The following is a 23423-nucleotide window of genomic DNA, read 5'->3' on the forward strand; positions in this document are numbered from 1 at the left end:
CCTAAATAATTTTTGATCATTTTCTTGCATAGCTCTCATTTCTCTTCCCAATTTTTCCTTTATCATTGTTATTTGATTTAAAAAAATTTTTTTTGCTTTAAAAAATCTTCACAATCCAACATTATCCTACCTTTCCAGATTTATCTCATACTGTTCCCAGCTCTCTCTTCCTCCCAACCCATTGTCTTCATGTAATCCACATTTTAGTCAAAGTGGACTAAATCATTATTCTCCATACATATCCTATATTAAGCCATCTTCATATCTCTGGCTCATGATGATTCCAATGCTTGGAATACTGTTTCCTCACCTTTTAACTCATTCCTCTGCTGCCTAAAAGGCTTTTTCTGACTACTGAATTTTACTCATTCTTTGAAGTCCAATTCAAATATTATCTACCCAGGAGGAAACCCTCTTTCCCTGATATCCCCAGTCAGTAATGACTCCCTATTCTTCCACTCCCATGGAAGTTAACTATTTACATCTTTTAACATTTTACATCTGTTAACATCTTTCTAACATGTATTTTTGTGTTTCAGTTTTTTTTGTGCAGACATATCTTATCACACTATTTCTACAGACTCCTTAAGAACAGGATTATCATTTGCCTAAACTATGTTTCTCTGCCAACATCTAGCACTCTATATTATAATAGTCACTTAATGAATTAGATTATTATAATCATAACATCATCAGTTTAGAGATGGAAGTGACTTTAAAGGTCATCTAGTTCACCTTCCTCATTTCACAGTATAAAAAAAATGGAGGCCCAGAGCAGTTAAGTCACAAAGCTCAAATAGTCATGAATAAAAGAACATCACAGATCCTTCTACCTCAATGCTCATATTCTTTGCTTAGTTATTATGTTCCCCCACTTCATTCATCTTTCACATTTCCACAAAATTAATCTTCCTAAACAATCACTTTTACCATGCCATAAATAAATTGTTCAACAATCTCCATAGTTCTTTACTGCCCAGATAATAAAATCACCCTTGACCTGAGTTCATGAACTTCTATAAGATTCCAGCCATCCTTTTTAGTTTTATTTCCTACTGTTCTCACCCATGGATCCTCTACTTCAAACAAGTCTATTTATCATTCTTTTAAAAAGTCCTACAGGTAGCTAGGTGGCTCAGTGGATAGAAGGCTATACCTAGAGAGAAGCCCTGGATTCAAATCTGACCCCAGCTACTTCTTAACTGTGACGCTGGCCAAGTCACTTAACCTCATTTGCCTAGCCCTTACTATTCTGTTGCCTTGGAACCAATACTAGGTTATTCTACCCTTAAGGTAAGGGTTTTAAAAAAATTTTTTTTAAAGACTACACTTTCTTATTTGTCCCCCAAACCTGGAAAACCCTCCTTCCCATTTATAAGTTCTACCCATTCATTAAATCCCAGATCATCTTCACTGGAAATGATCTCTTTCATTTCTGAACTCTTTTAGGATTTGCCCCTGTCCTCATGTGACCTTTATTTTAAAGTACAGTTACCTGGGTTTCCCCCAATGTATGATTTTTATCCCCCACAACACCAGCTCACAATACTGTATGCAAGTATTTTTTTTTAAGTTGTTGGATAGTAAAATTGACTCACCACTGGGGCATCCAGGCTGAAAGTACTTCCATGCCTAAGACCATCAGTTCTAGGATCCATCTGAGAAGGCAGTGAAAAGGGAAGTGAGTGCCGGTTGGTCAGTTCTCTGCCAGACCAGGGGTCACCAGGACTTAGGGTAGCTGTAGGTACTTTGGGTATTGGCCGGGGAAGCCATGATTCTCCTGGGCGGCCAGAAGGAACAGGGGGGAGTTTATCCCGGGATGGACAGTCGCCTGGTGTACAGGGTAGTGGGCGTCTTTGAGGCCGACTCTCTGCCCCAATGGAATGTGGTCTGTCTGGAGGTGGTGGTGGAGGAAGATCTCGAAGTGTGGGAGGAATTGGTAAAGGTTTATCTTTATGAAGGGAGCCAGGGGTAGTCTGTTGAGATATAATGGAATATGGTAAGCATCTACTTGCTCAGCAGTAAAAAACGAGAAATAACAGAGATAGGAAAGTCTTTACCTTAGAAGAAGTTCCAGGACTAGAAGCACCTGAGGGATTGGATGTTCGCTGTTGTAAAAGATCCAGGCGTGGTGGAACTGGAGGAAGAGATGCTTGTGGAGCCATGGAGAATGGAGAAGGAGGCCGTTCAACCTAAAATAAAAAGTTTGTTGTAATAACAGATTTTCTCCAAAACAGTGTCTAGCGTCTGCCCAGATCACAGTCATTCAAACCCTTATTTAAAAAAATATTCTCCCAAAATATATAAATTTCTCCTGGGATTATATTGCCTTCATGCCACCATGAGAGGGCACTCAACCCATTAAATGCCAAGCAGGGATCCAATTATCAGAGAATGCATTTGAAAGAAGAAAGAGCCTTAAGTTTTCCCTCATGGTGCCGCTGTCCTTTAAGAGCTCATTACACTTCAAGTAGAAAAAATCTTTCTTAAATTGTTCTCTCTCTGTTTTTCTCTTACTTTCTTTCAAGAAAAGCTGATGGCTAATGTTTTTCAAGATTAAAAATGGAGCTCAGGAAAAGCTAGGAAAAGAGAAAGAAGATATCAACTTCAGCAATTTACCAGGAAAAATAAGAAAGCAGATTCAAGTTTCCATTAAAAAAAAAAAGGTAGACTTCATATGGACTTTCTTTAAGAAAAAATAGGAACCAAAAGGGAATTCATGAATATATCCATGTATCCTCTTATTTAAAGACCTTTAATAGTTCTTTATGACTACTAAAAAATGGTCAAATTCCTTAGCTTTACATTCAATATCCTCCCACCTCTATAATCAGGTACACATCTTATGTTTCCAGTTTTCTACTTTTCCTCCTTCAACCATATGTGCTATGTACTTCAAACAAAGTGGACTACCTTCCAATAGCCACAGATGTTCTATACTGTTAACATCCATCAATGTTACACTTAGCCTGTACACCACTTGCTTTCCACAGCCCGAGTGCCATATCTTACACAAAATCTTTCCTAGCCAGAAAGGATCAGACTTAACAAAGTCCTTCAATTATACTTCTACTACATGGGTTATAGGAAGTGATCTCAAAGTTGTTTAAGTGTTTCTGAATGAAAAACAATGCCGGCTGACATTGCCCACCTGCACCAATTTACACAAATAACTATAATACATAATGTTTCAAGAGTCCAAACTAGACTAAGTTTCATGGAGGATTATGTTTTAATCTTTGACTTTCCCCACACATTCCAGTGTTTTTTTGCACATAACAGATATCCATTAAAGGTCAAATCTGCTGAATCCCTAAGGTGAATGAAATAGTTACAGAAGAAAAAAAATTTTTTTTTACTAAAGAACATCTTCAATTATTTTGAAAAAATCTGTTACTTCAGTCCAATAAACAGAAGTAATTAACACTTATCTTTTAATTAAAGTAAGAAAACAAGGACAGAAACTAAACAAAAAAATGTAAATCTTTTTCTATGTATCTGCACAAAGCAGAATGATGAATTTTTAGATTAGTACTTGGCAAAATGATACATGCGAAATGCCTCTCTGCTTCTGTAACAGAAAGCAAAACTGACAGAAGCTAGTCAAATGTATATTGAATGCACTAATAATAAGATGACAGCTTATATATTTCCTTAACAAAAACAGCTTGCCCTGCACTTAGACCTGTCATTACTGCTGAGTAGAAGGGGTAAAAAGAGAATCTCGTCTTCTGGAGCAGTGCTTACTTCTTTGTTTGGAGAAAGGGCTCAATTTCTGCTGACAAAGCAATAGAGGAAACCATAAGGCAGCACTTCTTAGGGATGAGAAAATAAAGATTGATCTAGATTTTACAATAAGTTAGGCTAACATTTAATCCTTTTATCTAGTCATAGTTATGTCAGTTTTTCCCTTGAAATTTCATACTCATTCTTTTTTATCCATTTTGACTGTCTTCATTCCCCAGTCTAGATCATTAATTGAGGCTTAGGTTATTACTACAACTTAATAACTAAGTTCAGCATCTCTAGCCTATCTTGAATCCAATCTAGCCTAACTTAAAAGTCACTAGTGACTCCCAATTTCATGTGGAAGAGATGAAGAATGTCTATTTTCCATATTAACATTTGGATAGATAACCTGCAGGGCTTGTTCATCAGTATGCATATCTGAAACAGACAGTATAGATAGAAAGTAGGTTGGCTGAGGTAGCTAGGTAGCATAGTGGACAGAAAGTCAGATGTGGAGGCAGGAGGTCCTGTGTTCAAATCTATCCTCACATACTTCCCAGCTGTGTGACCCTGGGCAAGTTACTTAACAACAATTGCATAGCCTTTAACTGCTCTTCTGCCTTAGAACCAATCAGTTTTCTTTCTAAGGCAGAAAAAAAGAAAGTGAATTGGTAACAGAGTTGAGTAAGAGGAGAGTGATTGATTACATTAAATGCTTCCAAAAAATTGCAAAGTTCTGTAAAATGGAGATTTGAACCCTAGACTTCAATCCCCAGAAGTCCTTGGTATTTCCCAGAATTCCCTATAATCTCACCTGAGTCCCCACCTGGGTGAGATAACAATTTGCATTTAAACTGGCTGTAACACCTACTTCGGCCTCTCTATTCGGACGTGGCAAGATGTAGTGAATAAGATGTGAATGGCTAATCAGTCCTAGGTATGTGGGTTTATTATTTTGTATCCTTGATTTCTAATAATCTTTAATAAAACTCATAAAATATAATACTTTTATTACTAGAGACTAATTTAATTTTTATAGCTCCCAGAACATCTTCAGCTTCCCATGAGAGCAAAGGCTAATTTTTTAACATCAAAATTCTACTAGTGCTACTATATGGCAACTAAACATGAATACCACAATTCTCCAACAAGAAAATTAAAGATGAATTTCATTTAGAGGCAGTGAAAAGGCATGAGATGGGTTCATAAACAGGCTGTAAAATATAACCAGTAAGGGGCAGATAGGTAGCATAGTGGACAGAGTTAGGTCTAGAATCAGAAAGATTTGGGTTCAAATTTGGTCTTAGACACTTCCTAACTGTGTGACCCTGGACAAGTCGCTTAATCCTGATTGCCTTCTTCTGTCTTAGAATTGATACCAAGATAGAAGGTAAGAGTTTAAAAATATATACATAAATAAAAATAAATAAATATAAGAATGAGTAACTTTGAAAAGCACTAGTATAAACTGGCGTCAGAAAATTGTATGATAATAAGAGGGGTTGCTCACAAATTGAGGAAAGAAAAGTAGACAGCAAGAGATGTCCACTGGTGTCCTTACAATGTGAGGAGAAAGGGAGGAAGACCTCCAGAGAGTAAATCATCTGGATGACTTGTGGGAAGATACCATGGATAAGAGCCATACAGGATATGTAGGCACTGATGGGTTGAGATCTGCAGATAGAACTTTCAAGCTAACGAGATCAGAGATCCATTGAAGTATTTATATATGAGTGGTATAACTTTCTCCTTCAGTGTTTAGCAACTTTGTAAGGGTGAATTTTTCACCTTGATTTTTTTCCCTGTGTGAGTTATATTACTCAGTTGCTCACTCTTTTCAGTTTTATCCATTCTAGTCTGATTTGTCAACTTTTTAAGTTTTTAAAATTGTAGTTTGTTAATCATGTTTTTCTATTTGAATGTTTTCAGATATTAATTTTTTAGAAGACTGCTTTAAGTATATCCTATACATTTTACTATATTATATTTCTGTTATTCACTATCATTTTTATGATGTCTTCTTTGATCTACAAATAATTGAAAAATGTTCGAACCATAATTTGATAAGGCAGACAAGACTTTGTCCAAGTGCTAACATCTTGGCAGGATAATAGATTTCCTCCCAATGGAAACTGTCATTCTTATGTCTCAAGCCTTGTGATCTTCCACTGATCCTAATCTGTAGCAGGGTTAGGAAGGCTATGGCAAAAAGGGTAAGGAAGCAGGATTGTTTTCTGTAGGGATTAAAGAGAAAAATATGAGCTATCCTCTCTACAACTTTTTAGAGGTCAGATTCTCTCTCCAGGAGCCTACTAGTTTTGTTTGGTTTTTGCCCCCACATCTGAAACCCATTTCCTCAGCTACTTCTCCCCAGTCTCATCTTTATCTAGATTAGCTGTCACCTATCCCAGTCCCTTCTCCTTCTTTGCATTCTTTTCCATCTGTTCCCTTTGCAATGTGCTTTTATTAACAAACTTATTTCATCTTAGACCTCTTCCTCACATTTCTTCCAACTGCTGGTACTTCCCGAAATCTAGATTTTCCCTTGAGGACATCGTATCTCTTGGTAGCCTCTCCAAGTCTGATGACTGCTTCTCTTACACTTCCTGCAGACACTGTCAGGAAGAGAAATTGGCATACTCCTTGTTGCCTTAATACAACCTCCGAATTCTCCCCCTCTGCCACGATCACTCAGCAACAAATTCTTTTTTTTAAAAGTTTATGCTACTCTGCCCAAACCTTTGACGCAGATTCATCTATGAAAGTTCAGGTCATTCTGCCTCCTCCTCACTAAGTTCAGCAACTGGCCTCTTTGAACATAATGACCTCCAAATTCCTCAATCTTGCCCAGGGTCACACAATCTGTCCGAGGCCAGATGTGAATCTAGGACTTCCTTCATATTCTGATGACTTTTGTTTCCCCATGTACAAGTTATATTTTTCTATACCTTCTGCTTCCCTCTACAATCTTATAGGAATACAATATGGAATAATGGATAGAAACCTGGCCTTGCAGTCCAAAAAAAGTCTAAGTTCAAGTTTGGCCTTTGAGCTGCGTGACCCTGGGCAAGTCACTGAATTTCTGTTTACCTCAGTTTCTTCAACTTTAAAATGAGGATAAAAGCAGCACCTAATTCAAATGGGCGTTGTGAGGATCAAATAAGATATTATTTCTAAAGCACTTAGCACAGTATCTGGCAAGTAGCAGGCAATTTATAAAAACTTATTCCCTTCCCTGCTTTCTTCCCCCATAGTACACTGGTAGAAAGAATTTCCTCAAAGGGAAGTTTGCTTACATCAATGAAATCACAGGTCCAAACCAAAACAAGAAGCAATTTTTTTAACTAATAATGAATAATGAAGATTCTGCCTGCACCCAAATACTGTATATATATTTTTAAACCCTGCCATCCATCTTAGAATCAATAATGTGTACTGGTTCCAAGGCAGAAGAGTGGTAAGGGCTAGGCAATGGGGGTTGAGTTACTTGTCCAAGGTCACACAGCTAGGCATTATCTGAGGCCAGATTTGAATCCAGGATCTCCCAACTCTAGGCCTGGCTCTCAAACCACTGAGCCACCCAGATGGCCCCCTCCCCCTTATTTTTAATAAGGATATTATTCTGTTTTCTATAATGCCTTTAGGAATAATATTCTTAACAATGTTTCTCCCTCTCTCTTGCCATCCATTTCTATTATTGCCTTACATGAAATCATGCCTGAAATTCCTGTTCTTCTGGAATTGCATGAAATATATGATAAGTTTATTCTAGATCCTTAGTTTTATGCCTGTATGCTTAAAATTAGTTTCTTATATACATCATTGGGCTTTATTTTCTAATTCATTCTTCCATTTGCTTTCATTTATTTGGGAGATTAATGCAAGTATATTTACACTTATTTACAATTGATAAAATTCATCTTTTTGCCCATTAAATTCTTTTATATTTTTCCCTCATGTTTAAAAGCAGCTCTTAATCTTGTTTTCTTTCTATTCTAATTTCTGAGGATCATTTTGCACTTTTCTTTGCTTCATGGGTTTTCATGACCTAAAAATTCATTGCCAAATGGCCAATTTGTTGTGCTGTTACTCTCATCATTCAGACCATGCAAATACTATAATTTCAAGCGTTTAATGGATTGGGGTATCCTTAATGTCGTCTTTCTAATATTTCATATGAATATAGATCAGCATCTAAGGAAAAACAGTATAGTGGAAAGACCATTGGATTTGAAGTCAGAGAGCCTTAGATCAAATCCAGACTCTACTTAGTAGATTTGCAAACTTGGACAAGTCTGTTCATCTTAATGGACTCCAGTGTTCTCTATAAATGAAGGGATTTAATTAGATAATCTATCAAGTATCTTGAAGCTCCAAACTTTTCATTCTATGAAGATTCTCTAGTCTAGGTGGCTCAATAGATAGAGAGCCAGGCCAGGAGACAGGAGGTTCTGGGTTCAAATGTGGCTTCAGACACTGCCTAGCTGTGTGACACTGGGCAAGTCACAACCCCAATTGCCTAGGCCTTACCACTCTTCTGCCTTGGAACTGATTCTTTGTATTAATTCTAAGAAAATAAGGGTTTAAAGAAAAATTCTCTATTTATAAACAAGATAACAGATAGAGTATTATTGCCAAACAAGATTTTATTCAATGGATTTGTATCCTCAGCCCCTAGCAAAAGTGCCTAGCACACAGTGGGTACTTAATAATTACTTGCAAAAGGATTGGCTTTTCTTATCCTAATTATTTTATCAAACAAAATATCTGAATAAATCAAAGCCTGGGATAAAATTCCTATACACTGTGTTTTGCACCAAATGATTCATTGCTTCACAGAAGAACTAAATTACTCCCAGCAGCATTACCTTGGCACAGGCCAGTTCCTTCATCATGAAAAGGGAATCATCAGCTCTTTCATCATCATCATCATCATAATTTGGTGAAGGAGCTCCCTCTGCTCCTTGCCTAAGTAGGCCACCCCCTCCTCTGGGATCAAACGGATCCACCACGATGGGCTCTGTACCTTTAATTTCACACCGACAGAATGGACAACCTTGACCTTCTGATTCCTGTAAAGAAAGAGATTAGTTATAGCCTCAGACATCTGAAAGTGTTTAAAATATCTTATACATCAGGAAAGGATAAAATATATTATGCAGTGATGAAAACTAAAACCTATCAGTCTAGTTTGCTGGTCATGCTTTTAGTCTCTGGAAAAGGGCCAAAGAGCAAAAACCCAATTTTGTAGAGGAACTATCTTGCTTTGAGAATGTGGGATTTGGATCCATACCTGCCAAGCGGTAAGACAGGATGTGCACATGAGGTGGCCACAAGGTTCAATCTTCACATCTTTGTCATTTTCAGCACATATTTTACATAACTGGAAGGTGGAGCCCATCTCACAGTACAATTCATATTGTTCCTTATGAGAGAAAAAAACAAAGACCATTTGGTTTGTTAGGACCATACATACTAAAATACAGATTAGTCAAAAACAATACTTGTTTCATGGATCTTCCCAGAGTAAAAAAACTAACAAATAAATAAATCCAATCAATTCTAAAACAATGCTCAGTTTCTTCTCTTAGAATTAGCAGCACCTACTCCTTGTGCTAATGGTCTATAAAGAAGTATAAGGACAAGACTAGTTTGAAAAAATATATAAAATTACTAGCTTAATAAAAGTTGTCAAACTAAAAATAGCTCTCAGATGGTATTCCAAACAACTCCAAGATGGACACTATACCTTGAGGCTTCACACAGTTGGCTTAGTTCCTTCTCATAAAACTGAACTAATGAACTCAGTGGCTCAATTTTTGAGAATATGGGAATTCTTACAAGGGAATATGCAATTAACCTGGGTAACTTTAATGTGGTCCTGAGGAGTAGGCTCACATAAGCCTGTCAGGTCCGGATTTTGATTTCGTCCATCAGGAAACAAATAGCTAAAAAAAAATAAACAAAACAAGATTTATGTTCTTTTTATTCTCTGGGATTATGTATCACTATAAAGAAATAAAATGAGACATTGATGCTAGCACTTTAACTTTTGGGAAGAAGATCTCTCAAACCTTCACCTATCAAAAAATCCTTTTTATTCTCTCAAGGCTCAACAGAGATAACAGCTTCTTCCTCAAAGCTTCTCCTCATCTATCTAGACAGACATGATGCATCCCCTCCTTGAATCTTTCATGCTTGACCCTGCTAAACAATAATATTATTATTCTAATTTCATTATAGTTACCTATTTATATATCTTAATTCGTCTGTTAAACTGTAAGCTTCTTAAGGATAAAGGTTATATCTTTTCTCATCTTTGTATTTTCAGCAATTATGCACAAGTTCTTGCACATGTAGGCACTTAAAAGTTTAACTTCAAACTAAATCACTAAAGACTGATGATACAAAAAAATCAGAAAAAAAGGCAAAGATAAATTTCACAAGAGTTTCTAGGGAGAGTAAAATGACACAAAGCAATTCTGAGAAGATGATGTTATACTGATATTATAGTGATATAGAGAATCTCTAGATTCAATTAATAGAACATTATCATATGGAGAGGTGAGGGGGGGTCAGTATTTTTCCATATAATATATAAATATCAGCTGTTTTTAGGAAATTCTTTTTAAACAAAGGGCTCAAATATGCTTGAGTACAGAATAACTATCACATTGGTAAATATCTATTTTAGAGATGAAGAAAACAAGCTAAATCACTGAGATTATCTACCAAGAAAGTTCAAGCATTCATTCATTACTCCAAGACTCAGAGCAGAGGCAACAACCTCTTTTGCTCAAATGTTTCTGTAGATTCAAAGCAGAGATCAAGAGGAAAACTGACTTTATTCATCTTTTCAGAAGATAAAGTGCAGGCAGACACACAGTCATTTCTTGTTTTGCACGTTAAGTTTGCCACCAGACAGTCAAACTAGCCTACTGAAGAAAAAGTGACTCTGTGACAAATAGGAAGCCAGCAATACAAATTAGCAAAAGTTTAGAGTCAAATACTTAAAAAATCTTGCTGGACCAGAAAGAAGTTAGGATGCAAATAGTCGAGTTTTTAATGTTAGAGTATTGAAATTTTCAGGTATATCCAATCACTAAGATACTATCATATTAAATAGCTATCTGGCTACAACGTGAAAAGTCAAATCAACATTTTTGTTAATTTATTCTGCTTCTTCAAAGTTTATCAGATAAAAAACAATGGATAATACCTTGTTTACAAAGAAGCATAAAACCAAGTAATAAAATTCAAGAAAGCTCAATACCCCACCCCCACCCCCAAGCTAAGTTCAACATAATGGGAAAGTCAAGACAATATACTCTATTAATGTACCCCTCCAGGTAACCTGTAGAAAGAACATGAAATAAAGCCATGGAATGGTGTTTTAGCCCCTCAACTTCCTGGACACCATTGAATGATAAATAGCTACTCACAAGCCTTCCCTGAAGCCATCAATCAGTGCTTGAAAGAGAGGTTTATTGTGAGGGATTGTCTGGAGGATATTCCCATCAGCAGTGACATACCCAATGGCCCACTGACCCAGCCTTGTACAGCTCAGTCGAAAAATGTAGCTGAGAACACAGACAAGAAAGGTTTTAATGTATGCTGATATGAGGTGGCAGAAAAGAAATTGACCAAAAAAAAAATTTGGTTTTACAAAGCATCAAGGATAACTTTTTCCATACCTCCAAATACAAAACCAATGGGCTATTAACATAATATTCATAATTTGAAACAATTCTCAGATCACTATGGCAAACTTTTTCAATTTTTTAAAAATTCAACTTCAACCCAAAGGTGAAACTTTGGCCAATGGACAACCAAATCAAGACTCTGAAGTAAGATAAATTCCTATAGAGTGCTAACCTGCCAGGCTTGTGAATGAATTTCTGGAGCCGGGCTTTCACTTCATCATATGTCAGAAAAGCCATATAACCAGGATGAGTCACAGCAAGGCTATTCCAATTCCTGAGCAAAGATGACCAAGGCTAAAGAAAAAAGAGAGTAACCACAGACCATTAATCAATCAAAAAACATTTATTAATTACCTACTATGTGCAAGACACTGTGCTACATGCTAGAGACACAAAAAGAGGCAAAAGATAGCCCCTACCCTCAAGGAACTTACAATTGAATGGGGGGTGACAAAATACAAACAAATATATACAGAACAAACTAGATACAGGATGAATAAGAAATAATTAACAAAGGGAAGCAACTGGAATTAAGTTGAGAAAGGGGTTCCTACAGAAGGTTGAGGTTTTTGCTAGACTTAAAGGAAGCTAAGCTGCAGAGGAGGGAAAGAGTGTTCCAAGTGTTAGGAACAGCCAATGAAAATGCCTGTGGGGAGGCAGGGCTTAATGTGGCTCAATGAATAAAGAGCCAGGCTTGGACATGGGAGGTCCTAGGTTCAAATCTAGTCTCAAATAATTCCTAGCAGTTTGACTGCGGGCCAGGTCACTTAATGTTCATTGCCTAGTCCTTTCTACTATTCTGCCTTGTAAGTAATACTTAGTATCAATTCCATGATAGAAGGTAAGGGTTTTAAAATAAATAATAAAATAAAATGCCTAGATTCAAGGGATGGGAGTATGTTGTTCATGGAACAGCAAGGAGGCCAATGCCACTGGATGAAAGAGTATTTCAGAGAATAAGATGTAAGAAAAAACTGGAAAGGTGAGATAAGGCTAGGTTATAAAGGGCTTTGAATGCCAAATAGAACATCTTGTATTTGATACTACAGGTAATAAGAGAGACACTGGAGTTTACCAAGTAGGAGGTTGACATGTTTGGACCTATGCTTTGGCAAAATCACTTTGGTGGCTGATTGAAAGATGGACTGGAGTGGGCAGAGCCTTAAGGTAGGCAGGCTACTGTAATAATCCAAGTGTGAAGTGATGTTCTAGAGAGTGAGGGTATATTAGAGATGTTTCAAAGGTGAAACAGACAGCTGGTAACAGCTTGGATATGGTAAGAGACAGTGAGGAGTCTAGGATGACATCTAGTTTTGACCATGAGAGACTGGGAGGATGGGGTTGTCCTCTATAGAACTAGGGAAGGGGTTAAGAAAGAGAGGGTTTACAGGGAAAGATAGTGAGTTCTGTTTTGGACATGTTTAGTTCAAGATGTCTGAAAGGCAATTGGAGATTCAAAACTAAAGGTCAGCAGAGTTTGGGGCAGGAAAGGTAGATTAGAGAATCATCAGCATAGAAATAGTAATTAAATCCAGAGAAGCTGTTGAAAGCACCAAATGAAGTTACAGAAAGGGAGAAGAGAAGAGGACCCAGGAAAGAAACCTAAGGGGATATCTAGAGTTAGAGGGTATGATCTGGAAGAGGAATTAGCAAAGAAACAGAAAAGGAGCAGTCAGATAGATAGATGGAGAACTATAAGAGTGAGGCATCCTGAAAATCTAGAGAAGAGAATATAAAGGAAGATTGATCAACAGTGTTGAACTGAGTGACTAAGAGATCACTAGTAACTTTGGAGACAGCAGTTTTGATGGAATAATAAATTTATAAATTAAGTTATAAGTAGAGAAAAGTAGAGGTATCTAATCTATTACAGACCGTCTTTTCAAAAAGTTTAGCTACAAAAGGCAAAAAGAAATAAAGAATAAAGCCATGCTTCTCAATCAGTTGATAAGCAGTTATAAACATCTACTAGGTTCTAGGCACTATGTGAGATGCTGGGGAAAGAAAGACAAACATGAAGGAATCTTTGCCCACAGTGAGTTTACATTCTACCAGAGGAAGTAGCATGTACATACACACACAAAATAAATACAAGGGAAAGTTAAAGGACAAATACTAGCAGGGATCAGGAAATACCTCTTCAAGAAAATAGTGTTTGAGCTCTTTGAGCTTTGAAGAAAACTAGAAATTTTAAAGAGGCAGAAGGAAAAATAAAGCACAGCAAATGCACTGATAAGGAAGACAGAATGTCATGTGTAAAGAACAGCAAGAAGAGTAGTTTGCCAACTGTAGTGTATATGTTAATAAAGTAATGTATAATAAGAATGGACCTGGGTGGATGGAGAAAATAACGAAACGGGAGAATTGGGACTTGTTTTAAGGAAAAGGAAAAAAGTGTCAAGAAATTAGAGATCAGCTTCAATTGTCAACAGTAGAGAGAAATAAGTTAACATGAAAAAAAGAAAGGGTAAGTCCTAGATATGAAACTGAATTTCAAGAAATCTATATGAAAATTGACATTTTTATGCTAAAGCAAACACTGGAGAAAACATAATAAGGCCAAATAATGTTGACATGAGTTTAAAGAAAAAAAAACAAAAAACTTTTAAGCAGCAATGACATTTGTTGCAATTAAAATGCTTTCAAAATACAAAGGCACAGGCTTCCAAACAGTTTTTGACCTACCTGAAAAAGTCGTGTGAAGATATCAAATTCGAAAACTGAAATATAATCATTGCATGTCAGATCAATGGTGGATTTCAGGGCCATGGCTTCTAGTCCAGAGCTGATGGGATGTACTTCATGAAGTGCCTGTCGAAAGCTTTTCCAGGGGACTATTGTCCTGATTGGGGGAAACCCACCCCCCCAAGAGACAACATTCTAGGCATGAGTATAATCAAGAATAAAAAAAGGAGTAAAAGTACCTAATCACACTTTTCAAAAATAATTTCAATTATTCTTGAATGAAAGAGTTATATTTTAGAATGGGAATATTTGTTTGAAGGCTCAATTTTAATTTTTAAAAAATATTTGTATTTTTTTGGTAAACATCACTTGTTTTTCCCTTCTGCCCAGGAAGCTAAACCTTGGGAATTTTTGGTTTTGTTTTGCTTTTAAACCCTTACTTTCTGTCTTAGTAACAATTCTAAGACAGAAGGATAAAGGTTAGGCAAACAGGATTAAGTGACTTGCCCAGGCTCACATGACTGAGAGCTATACCTTGTAATAAGGAATTAAAAAGAGGGAGAGAGAAAAATTCCACAAAATTAACCAATACAGCACATAAAATCTCCCACATGCCCCCTAGTTCCCAATCCCTATAAAGAAGTAAGGGACCTTTATTTTCTCATCCGTTCTCTGGGACAAAAGTTGGTCATTATAACTACAGAATTCATTGGGTTTTTGTTCTTCACCTTTACATTGCATGTAAAGTCCCAGTTCTGTTTACTTCTCTTTCTATGGGTTCATTAAAGTCTTTCCATGCATCTCTATGTTCTTCATACTAATTGTTTCTTACCACACAGTCATATCCCATCATAACGATGCACCATATTAGCCATTCCTCAATCAATGGGCATCTACTTTGTTGTTACTCAGATATGCTTATTTTATTATAAAAGAGTAGGGGTTAGAAGACATTCTAGGCATGGGGTGGGAGGTGGAGTTGTGGTTAACAAGTGCAAATACAGAGTCTTGAGATGAATTATCACATATGAGGTACAGTTAGAAGGCCAGTCTGGCTAGAACACAGAATGTAGAAAGCAGAATAATGTACAAGATTTCAAAGGTAGTTTAGGATCATATTGTAAAGGTTTTTAAAAGTCAATTAATATTTGATCCTTAAAAAAAAAAAAAGGGAATTGGAGGCAGCTAGGTGGCTCAGGGGATTGAGAGCCAGGCCTGGAGACAGGAGGTTCTGAATTCAGATTTTACCTCAGACATTGCCTAGCTAGGTGATCTTAGGCCAAATCACTTAACCCTCATAGCCTAGTCCTCACCATAATTCTACCTTGGAACCAATACAGGGATACTAGTTGGAAAGCTATTGCAATTGTACAGAAAAGAGATGATAGAGGTCTAGAATGGGCCCTGTGAGTAAAAAAAAAAAGGGAAAAGTGAAAGAAATGATGGGACAGCAGAAATGAGATTTGATAATTGATTGGGATATATGGAGAATAGGAGAGTAAGGACTAAAGGACAATGCCAAGGTTGCAAAATTGGAATATGAACTAGAAGGATGTATATTGAACAAAAATGGCGAATTTTGGCAGAAATCAGTGTTGGAAGACAGTGATAATGAATTGTCTGAGGTACCTATGAAACATGACTAAAGTCAGGCAGTTGCAGACATGTGACTAAAACTCAGGAGATGCCAAAACTGGATATATAAATTTGAGAATCAGTTGCATTGAGGTGATTAATTCAGTGAATGGGAGCTAATAAAAGTTATTGCAATTGAAGAGAATAGAGCTCAAGACAAAGGCATAGGGTATATCCAGAGAGAGTGGGTATGATATGGATGAATAAATAAAGAATACTGAGAGGGGCACCTAGGTGGCCCAGGAGATAGAGAGCCAAGTATGTAGATGGAAAGTCCTGGTTCAAAGATGACCTCAGGCCCTTTCTTAGTTATGTGATCCTAGGCAAGTCATTTACCCTAACTTCCTAGCCCTTCCTGTTCTGCTTTGGAACTGGTACTTAGTATCCACTCTAAAACAGAAGGTAAGGTTTAAAAAAAAAATACCATAAAAAAAACAATCAGATAGGAAGAAAACAAGTATCATGCAATGTAACAAAAACTCAGAGGAGAGAAGTATTAATAATATCAAATGCTTAACAAAAGATGAGAACTAAAAAATAAACCATCAAGTTTGGCAATTAAGAAATTGTAGTTAACTGTGGGAGAAGCACTTTCAGTCATCTACTTGAGGAGGAAAATTACAAAAAATTGAGAAGTCAGATTATAAGGTTGAAAAAAGAAGAGAAAGTGACTGATGTAAACTGCTTTTTCCCAAGAGTGCATCTCTCGAAGGGATGACACCTAAGGGATTTTGGAGAGACATAAGAACTCAAAGAAAAGAATGGAGGATGATGCAGAGAGGTTCTAAGATGTGGAAGATGGAAAAAGAGAATTCATGACAGATGGCCTCAGTTTTCTGAGGTAATAACATCTACTGAGAAGGAGAAAGAATGTATGATAAGGATTCAATAGTGGTACTGAATAGGTTTAATATAGTGGCTGTGAAGAGTGTGATAGTCAAAGAGAAGAATAAAAGTACTAACATGCAGCAGTGAAATTAGGAGGTATTATGGATCAAATGCTGGGCCAGAAAGATGGGCCAGGAAGATCTGAGTCTAAATCCAGTTTCAGAAATTTACTTAGTTCTGTGACCATGGTAAGTCACTTAACCTGTTTGACTCAGTTTCCTCAACTGCAAAATGGGAGTAATAATAGAATGTATCTTCCTGATTCAAGGCCTGGCATAATATCCATTGCACTACCTTCCAGGCACTGATAAAGTATATGTCTTGGATCTCTACAAGTAATAATTATTCTGCATTTCAAATTCATGGTCCAATAAAAATAAGGATTTCATCAGAGAAAATTGGGTCAATTTTTAAAAATAAAATCAGCTATTAGAGAAAACTTAAAGCTAGAGTGTGCATATTTTATTTTAAAAGTTTCTTTCCTTCTACTTGATACCATTTCCCTAAGAATTTCAGAACCCAGTCAACAGGAAGTATATGTATTTATTTAAACACAGAAATATACAATTTACCTCCTTTTCTTTCTTACCAGATGTTAAAAGGTTATGGGTACTGAATGTATCATATACTGTCAAAATTATGAGTTGGCTGATTTTGTTGGCTGACTCTTTTTAAGTCATTGTTATAAAAGAATTTGTTAGGGAGAGGAAAGAGACTGGCATCTGGAAATTAAGGTGACAATAAAGTAAAAGACATTGTAAAAATAGTATTTTAAAATATTATAATTTTGCTATTATTCAAATAAAGTACATTGAGACTTACTTTTCTCCAAAAGCTTTTCTCCAAAATTCTGCAGCATCTGCCTTGGTTATCCGGAATGTATCTCCTTGGAAGAGTCCACTTGGAAAGATCCCTTTTAGTTCTGCCAACATGTGGCTGAAGATCAGAGACAGTTTGGTCAAATTTCGCCTACAAATGACAGCAACAAAACATTTAAAGGAACAAAAGAAAAAGATTTATATACAATGCAAAATGCTAACAAAATACAGTGGCAAAGTTACAAAAGTATCAAATGAGTCTGAGACTATCTGGATACTTTCTCTGACCAACACTGTTAAAAAAAACTCTACACTGCCACTCCTTATTCTGTCATATAAAGAAAGAAAATGGAAGAAAAGACTTGTTTTCTTTTCATTAAACAGCTTACCAACACTCTAAAATTTACCAGGTGCTTTTTTCAAAACAACCAAAATAGCCAGGGAAAATGTTTTTATCTTCATTTTTAAAACGAAGAAACCATAGCTCACCAATGCTTATCATCTGTAGTCATTCATTCAGTCAAACAATCATTTATTCAGTATTTATTGTGTGCCAAGCACTGTTCTAAATATTGAAGGCACAAGGAAAGGGGGGGAAAGTCCCTTTTTTCAAGGCATACAAAAGCTAAGAGAGGAGACAACAAATAACTAGATACATACATGACGTAAACAGAATGGATGAAAGTAATCTGAAAGGGGAAGGCATTAGAAGTGGTGAGATCTCTGAGAGGCCTACTGCAGAAAATAGACTTTTAAATTTGTCTTTAAGAATGCCAGGGGAGCTGAGAGGTAGAGGTAAGGGGGCAGAGCATTCTAGGAATGAGGGATGGGTAATGTGAAATGTCCTATTGGAAGAACTGCAAGTAGGCAAGTGTTGCTGGATCATAGGATGTATAGAAGGGAGCAAGGTATAAAAAGACTGAAAAGGAAGGGAAAGGCCAGATTATGAAGAACCTTAAATGACAAAGGACTTTATATTTGACTTTTGAGATAATGGGGAACCACTGGAGTTTATTAGGGGCTGATGTGTGTTTATAATCTATACTCAGACCTATGACTTAAAAAAAAAAATCAACCTGGCAGCCAAATAGAAGATAGATTAAAGTAGGAAGGAACTTGAGGCAAAGAAACCAGTTAGAAGACTATTGCAATAGTCCAAGGGAGAAACAATGAGGGCCTGAATGAAGATTGTGGTTGTATGAATAGAGAGAAAGGGATATATGAAATGTTGTGAATGTTGAAAATGACAACATATATCAAACAGATTAGATAAGTGGAGTGAATGAGAGTAAGAAGTCAAGAATCACACCAGTCACAAATTAGGTGATTGGGAATGGTGGTGCCCTCAACAATAAAAGGAAAAGTTTAAATTTAAGAAGAAAGACAATGAGTTGTTTTGGACATGTTGACTTTGGGACATTCAGTTTGAGATATCTAAGAGATAGCAGAGATAAATAAGAAGTACATAACTATAGCTCAAGAGAAAAATTAGGACTGGATATATGGATCTGAAAATCATGATAATATAAAATGACTAACATACATTTTGGTGCTTAAATGTTTACGTTATCTCATTTGATAAACAAATCTATCATAGAAGCTAATGGACTCACCAAGTAAGATAATATAATAGAGGACAAGTCCATTGCCTGCTTTTGTACTCTTCCTCACTCCAATCCAACCTCCATACAGCCACCAAGGTGATTTTCCTAAAGCACAGGTCTGACCATGTCACACACACCCCCATAGGAGTGCCGTATTACTCCCAGCACCAAATTCAAAATGTTCTTTGGCATTCAAAGCCCTTCATAACCTAGTCCTGCCCTACCTTTCCAGTCTTCTTATACCTTTCTCCCCAATATGCACTCTTTAATCCAATGATACTGGCCTTCTGCCTATTCCATGAACAAGAAACTTTATCTCTCAGCTCTAGGCATTTTCTCTCAGATGTCCCCCATGCTTAGAATACCCTCCCTTCTGAACCTTGCTTCCTGGCTTTCCTAGCTTCCTTTAAGTCCCAACTATAATACCATCTTTTATAAGGAGTCTTTCCCAACTATGATAGAGGAATGATCCAGAGACTTTGAGGGGGACATGCCTGGAGGACATGCTGAGGTTTGCATCCACAGCAGGGTATGGTGAAGGAGGTTTGGAATCTTGAGGGAAGAGGATATTCCAGGGGGAGACAGTTGAATTTCTCTCTTGCTTGAGAAGCCAAGGATGACAGGTAAATCAGAGATTTCTCTCCTGAGCCATACAAATCCCTCATTGATCCTAATCACTGTATCCCCCCAGACACCAAGAGTTGTGGAAAAAACCTGAAAAGAACAGCATCAGAAGATCTCACATAGCTCCTGTGATACCCTGATTCTGGGCATTTGCTTTGCTGTGCTAAGACCAGGGGTCACCAAACCCTGGGCCTGGATCTCTCAACTTTGGGGGAGAGAGAAAGATATTTTTAGACAGATAGGGACTTTCCTTACCCTTTTTTCCTATAAACTCCAACCTGCAGACATCTTGTTTATCTTACCCCAACCACCATTTGTTAGAATAAAGTGTCAGTGATCTTAAAATTGACTTCCTTGTCATATTGAAGGAGGAGAGAGCTGATTTCTCTTTCCCCAAGGGAAAAGGTTCATCCATTAATCAGTTATTAGAGGCGAGTAAAGGCAGGGTTAGTAGAGAGACATATTTGAAGAAGGCTGAAGGGGGGGAATCCATCTCACCCTCCTTCTACTTTCTGGGATAATCTACTCTTTCTCCATTATACCCAAAGCAACCCTCTAATATACAATCCCTCTTAATTCTAGTGCCTTCCCTCTCTTATTTCCTATTTATCTAGCACACAGCTTGTTTGTATATGCATGCATAATGTTTCCCCCATTAGATTGTGAGCTTCTTGAAGATAGATACTGTCTTTTTACCTCTTTTTGTATTCCTAGTGCTTAACATGGTGCCTGGCACATAAGTGTCATTTAATAAATGTGTATTGATTGATTGTGTTACTGGCTTTTATTCTGCTAGGAAGCTAAGAATAATTTCTACATTTAGCAGGTAACCAACTGGTTTTGGTCAATTAGCTATATGTAGTGTGGCAATCTCAAGTAGAGAATCAAGAGAAAGAGACCCAGGACAGAATCTTGGGGGATACCCAGCTGAAGAAAGTATGGTCAGATAGACAGGAGAACCAAAAAAGTTCAATGTCACTAAAATTTATAGAAAAAAGAAAGTATCCAAAAAGGGGTGATCAGTAGAATAAAAGGCTGCAGAAAAGTAAAAAAGAATCAAGTTATATTTGGCAATTAAGATATCATTAGTAACTTTTGAAAAGTTTCTATTGGATGATGAGCCCAGGAGGGAAAGTATAGGAGGTTTAGAAAAGAATGAGAGCACTTTCTAGCTATGTGAGCCTAGGCAAGTCACTTAACTTCATTTGCCTTCTGTCTTAGAATTGTTACTAAGACAGAAAATAGAGGTGTTTTAAAAAAAACAGAAAAGAATGAGAAAAGGTAGGTGGTTTTCTTAAATTTAACCATGAAGAATAGATCATAGGATGATACAGGGGCAATTTGTTGGAGAAGTCAGGCAGGAATAGGAAATGTATGTAGAGGAGTTTGCCATAACAAGAGTCTGAGGTGGGATTGAAAGAGGAGGTAGTAGGGAAAAAATGTCTTAAAAGTGAGATGAGAAGAAAAGGAAAAGCTCTTCATCAAATCTAAATGGAGTGTTAGGAGAGCAGATCCCACAGAAGACTTGAAGAGAAATTCTACTTTGGAGAGTAAGAGAGTGAATTACTAAAGAGGGTGGAAAGGAAAAGAAATATTTTTCTTACTAAATCAAGGGCCCAGTCAGCAGAGTTTTGTGGCTACTTCTAGCTCCATTCACCAGCATATGAATAGGAAGGAAGGAGACCATTTTTGGAAGTAATCCAGGATTAGAGCTTGGCAAAGTTTGATCACCAGTGATAGAACAAGGGAGTAAAGGAAATATGGGTGGGTGGAGAGCAGTGTAGAGTTGAGATGGATTATCCAGAGGTTAAGAAAGAGAAGAGAGTATAACAGTAAATAGGTGATGGCCTGGAAAAGAAATGAAGGGTATTAGAAATGGAGATAATGAGGGCAGCTGGGTGGCTCAGTGGATTGAGAGCCAAGCCCAGAGATCCTGGGGAGGTCCTGGGTTCAAACCTAGCCTCAGGCACTTCCCAGCTGTGTGACCCTAGGCAAGTCACTTGACCTCCATTGCCTAGCCATTACCACCCTTCTGCCTTAGAATCAATACATAGTAGTGACCAGAGGTAAGGGTTTTATTTAAAAAAAAAAAGAAGAAAGGAAAGAAAAGAAAAGGAAATCTTCCTTAGATAAAAAACAGAGCTAGTGGTTTGTCAGGCACAGAGAATAACAGAAGAATAAAGTATGATCAGATAAAGGAATTTTGGAGGCAAGATCTGGGGTGTGTCCATCTGTTTGTGTAATTGAGAAACAGATCATGAGAACTAAGAAGATTGAGGAACTGGCAAGTTAAAGAGTAATTGGGGGAAGGGAGTACAGACAGAAAAGTCAGGCACTGAATTCATTGAGGAAGAAAAATGGGGGGAGGGGGGCGGGTTGGGTGGTGATGCAAGTTATAGATAACAGTCACCAGATTCTAGATTGGGTGATAAATTGAGGAAGGGAGGTTGATTAAGAGGAAGCAATAAAAGGGAACAAGGAGTATTCTTGCTCCTCCACCAAGACCAGTGAATAGAATAAAGTAGCCAGTTACAAATAGCTAATAAGTGGTAGGACAAGGCCTAGAACCAGGAGTTCTAGACCCTTAAGTACATGTTGTACTTTTTCAGATACTGAGCTAGCTCTCTTAATTAATGGTTTATGAAACATATTAATAACCCAGGAGAATGAAATCCCATAACATATACAAAAGGAAAGCTCTAATCCCTTTACAAGTGCTACTGGAGTAAGGCAAGAATGAATATAATTTTAATTCTTTTATCATCTTAATTTGTGCTTTAAATTATGCCAAATACACTTGATTTAAATATATGAGGATCTTTTAAATGAGCAGTTAAGAGAATTTTCTATCAGAAAATAAGAACTATACAAAGCCTGCCAAAGCCATCCATTCTCTAAAAGTTCTAAAAACCACAAACATACTGGGAAAATAACATTTTACTATTCATCATTATTTTACTACTATTTATTATTTTGCATAAGCAGTTCAGACTTAGTTGATCTTAGTGGGATAAGTAACAAACATTCATCTAAATTAAATTACATATACTGAACCTTTTTTTATAATTATAGCAGGGAAATATTTTATTTTCTTATAACTCACTGGAGAGTTCCTTGGGAAAGTATAACAAAGATGAAAATTAGAGTTATACAAACTCAAGTGCTGGTTAAGTTGCATTTAGGACTGCCCATCAACAAAATAAGACCTGTGTTCTAATCAACTCAGGCACATTTTTTTGCAACAGATAGAGAATAAAAACTTGCTCATAAAGGATAACAAAGTATAATTAACATAAAGTATAAAGCACTGTGGAGTGCTTAGGGCATGTTGGAGCACAAAGGACAACACGACCATCCAATGCAGCTGAGGAAGTCTCCAGATGTAACGACTTTTCGTGCCACTGGACCCAGGCTTCCAACGCTGAGAGAGTGGGACTGTCTCTGTGCAACAACTTTCCCACCTAAATCTCCTTCACACACAAGTGTCTTTGTGCGCACTCATCTATACACCATAGATGAAAACGCACAAAGACAATCGTCATCCTTGGTTACCGAGAGACTACTACCATAAAATAATCACAAGGATGCTTATACTCTAAATTCATCTGAATCCTTTTATAATAGGGATGCTAGAAGTAAAACTAAAATCCACCTATCTTATGCGCTAAATGCTTAAGGCATATCTTGGAGATACTATGCATTTGGTTCTGGATCACTGCAAAACAGTGACTATTGCA

The 23423-nt window shown here is 36.9% G+C and overlaps 1 protein-coding gene across 2 annotated transcripts in view; it reads right to left on the reverse strand.

Moving 5' to 3' along the window:
* The window catches only part of CBL (Cbl proto-oncogene), a 118936-nt gene that overhangs the window by 16819 nt on the left and 78694 nt on the right, over positions 1-23423 (reverse strand). Inside the window, exons 3-11 of one of the 2 annotated variants that reach the window (XM_056794229.1) lie at positions 17463-17609; positions 14118-14274; positions 11605-11726; positions 11172-11309; positions 9590-9677; positions 9023-9154; positions 8598-8801; positions 2061-2192; positions 1599-1658 (exon numbers count right to left, since the gene is read on the reverse strand). In XM_056794229.1, the coding sequence (XP_056650207.1) occupies positions 1599-1658; positions 2061-2192; positions 8598-8801; positions 9023-9154; positions 9590-9677; positions 11172-11309; positions 11605-11726; positions 14118-14274; positions 17463-17609 (1180 nt within the window). Of the gene's footprint in view, positions 1-1598; positions 1977-2060; positions 2193-8597; positions 8802-9022; positions 9155-9589; positions 9678-11171; positions 11310-11604; positions 11727-14117; positions 14275-17462; positions 17610-23423 lie in introns of both variants that reach the window. The other variant, XM_056794228.1, reaches the window with a different exon arrangement.

The sequence above is a fragment of the Monodelphis domestica genome, chromosome 4, assembly GCF_027887165.1.
Source record: "Monodelphis domestica isolate mMonDom1 chromosome 4, mMonDom1.pri, whole genome shotgun sequence".
Classification (NCBI taxonomy): Eukaryota; Metazoa; Chordata; class Mammalia; order Didelphimorphia; family Didelphidae; genus Monodelphis; species Monodelphis domestica.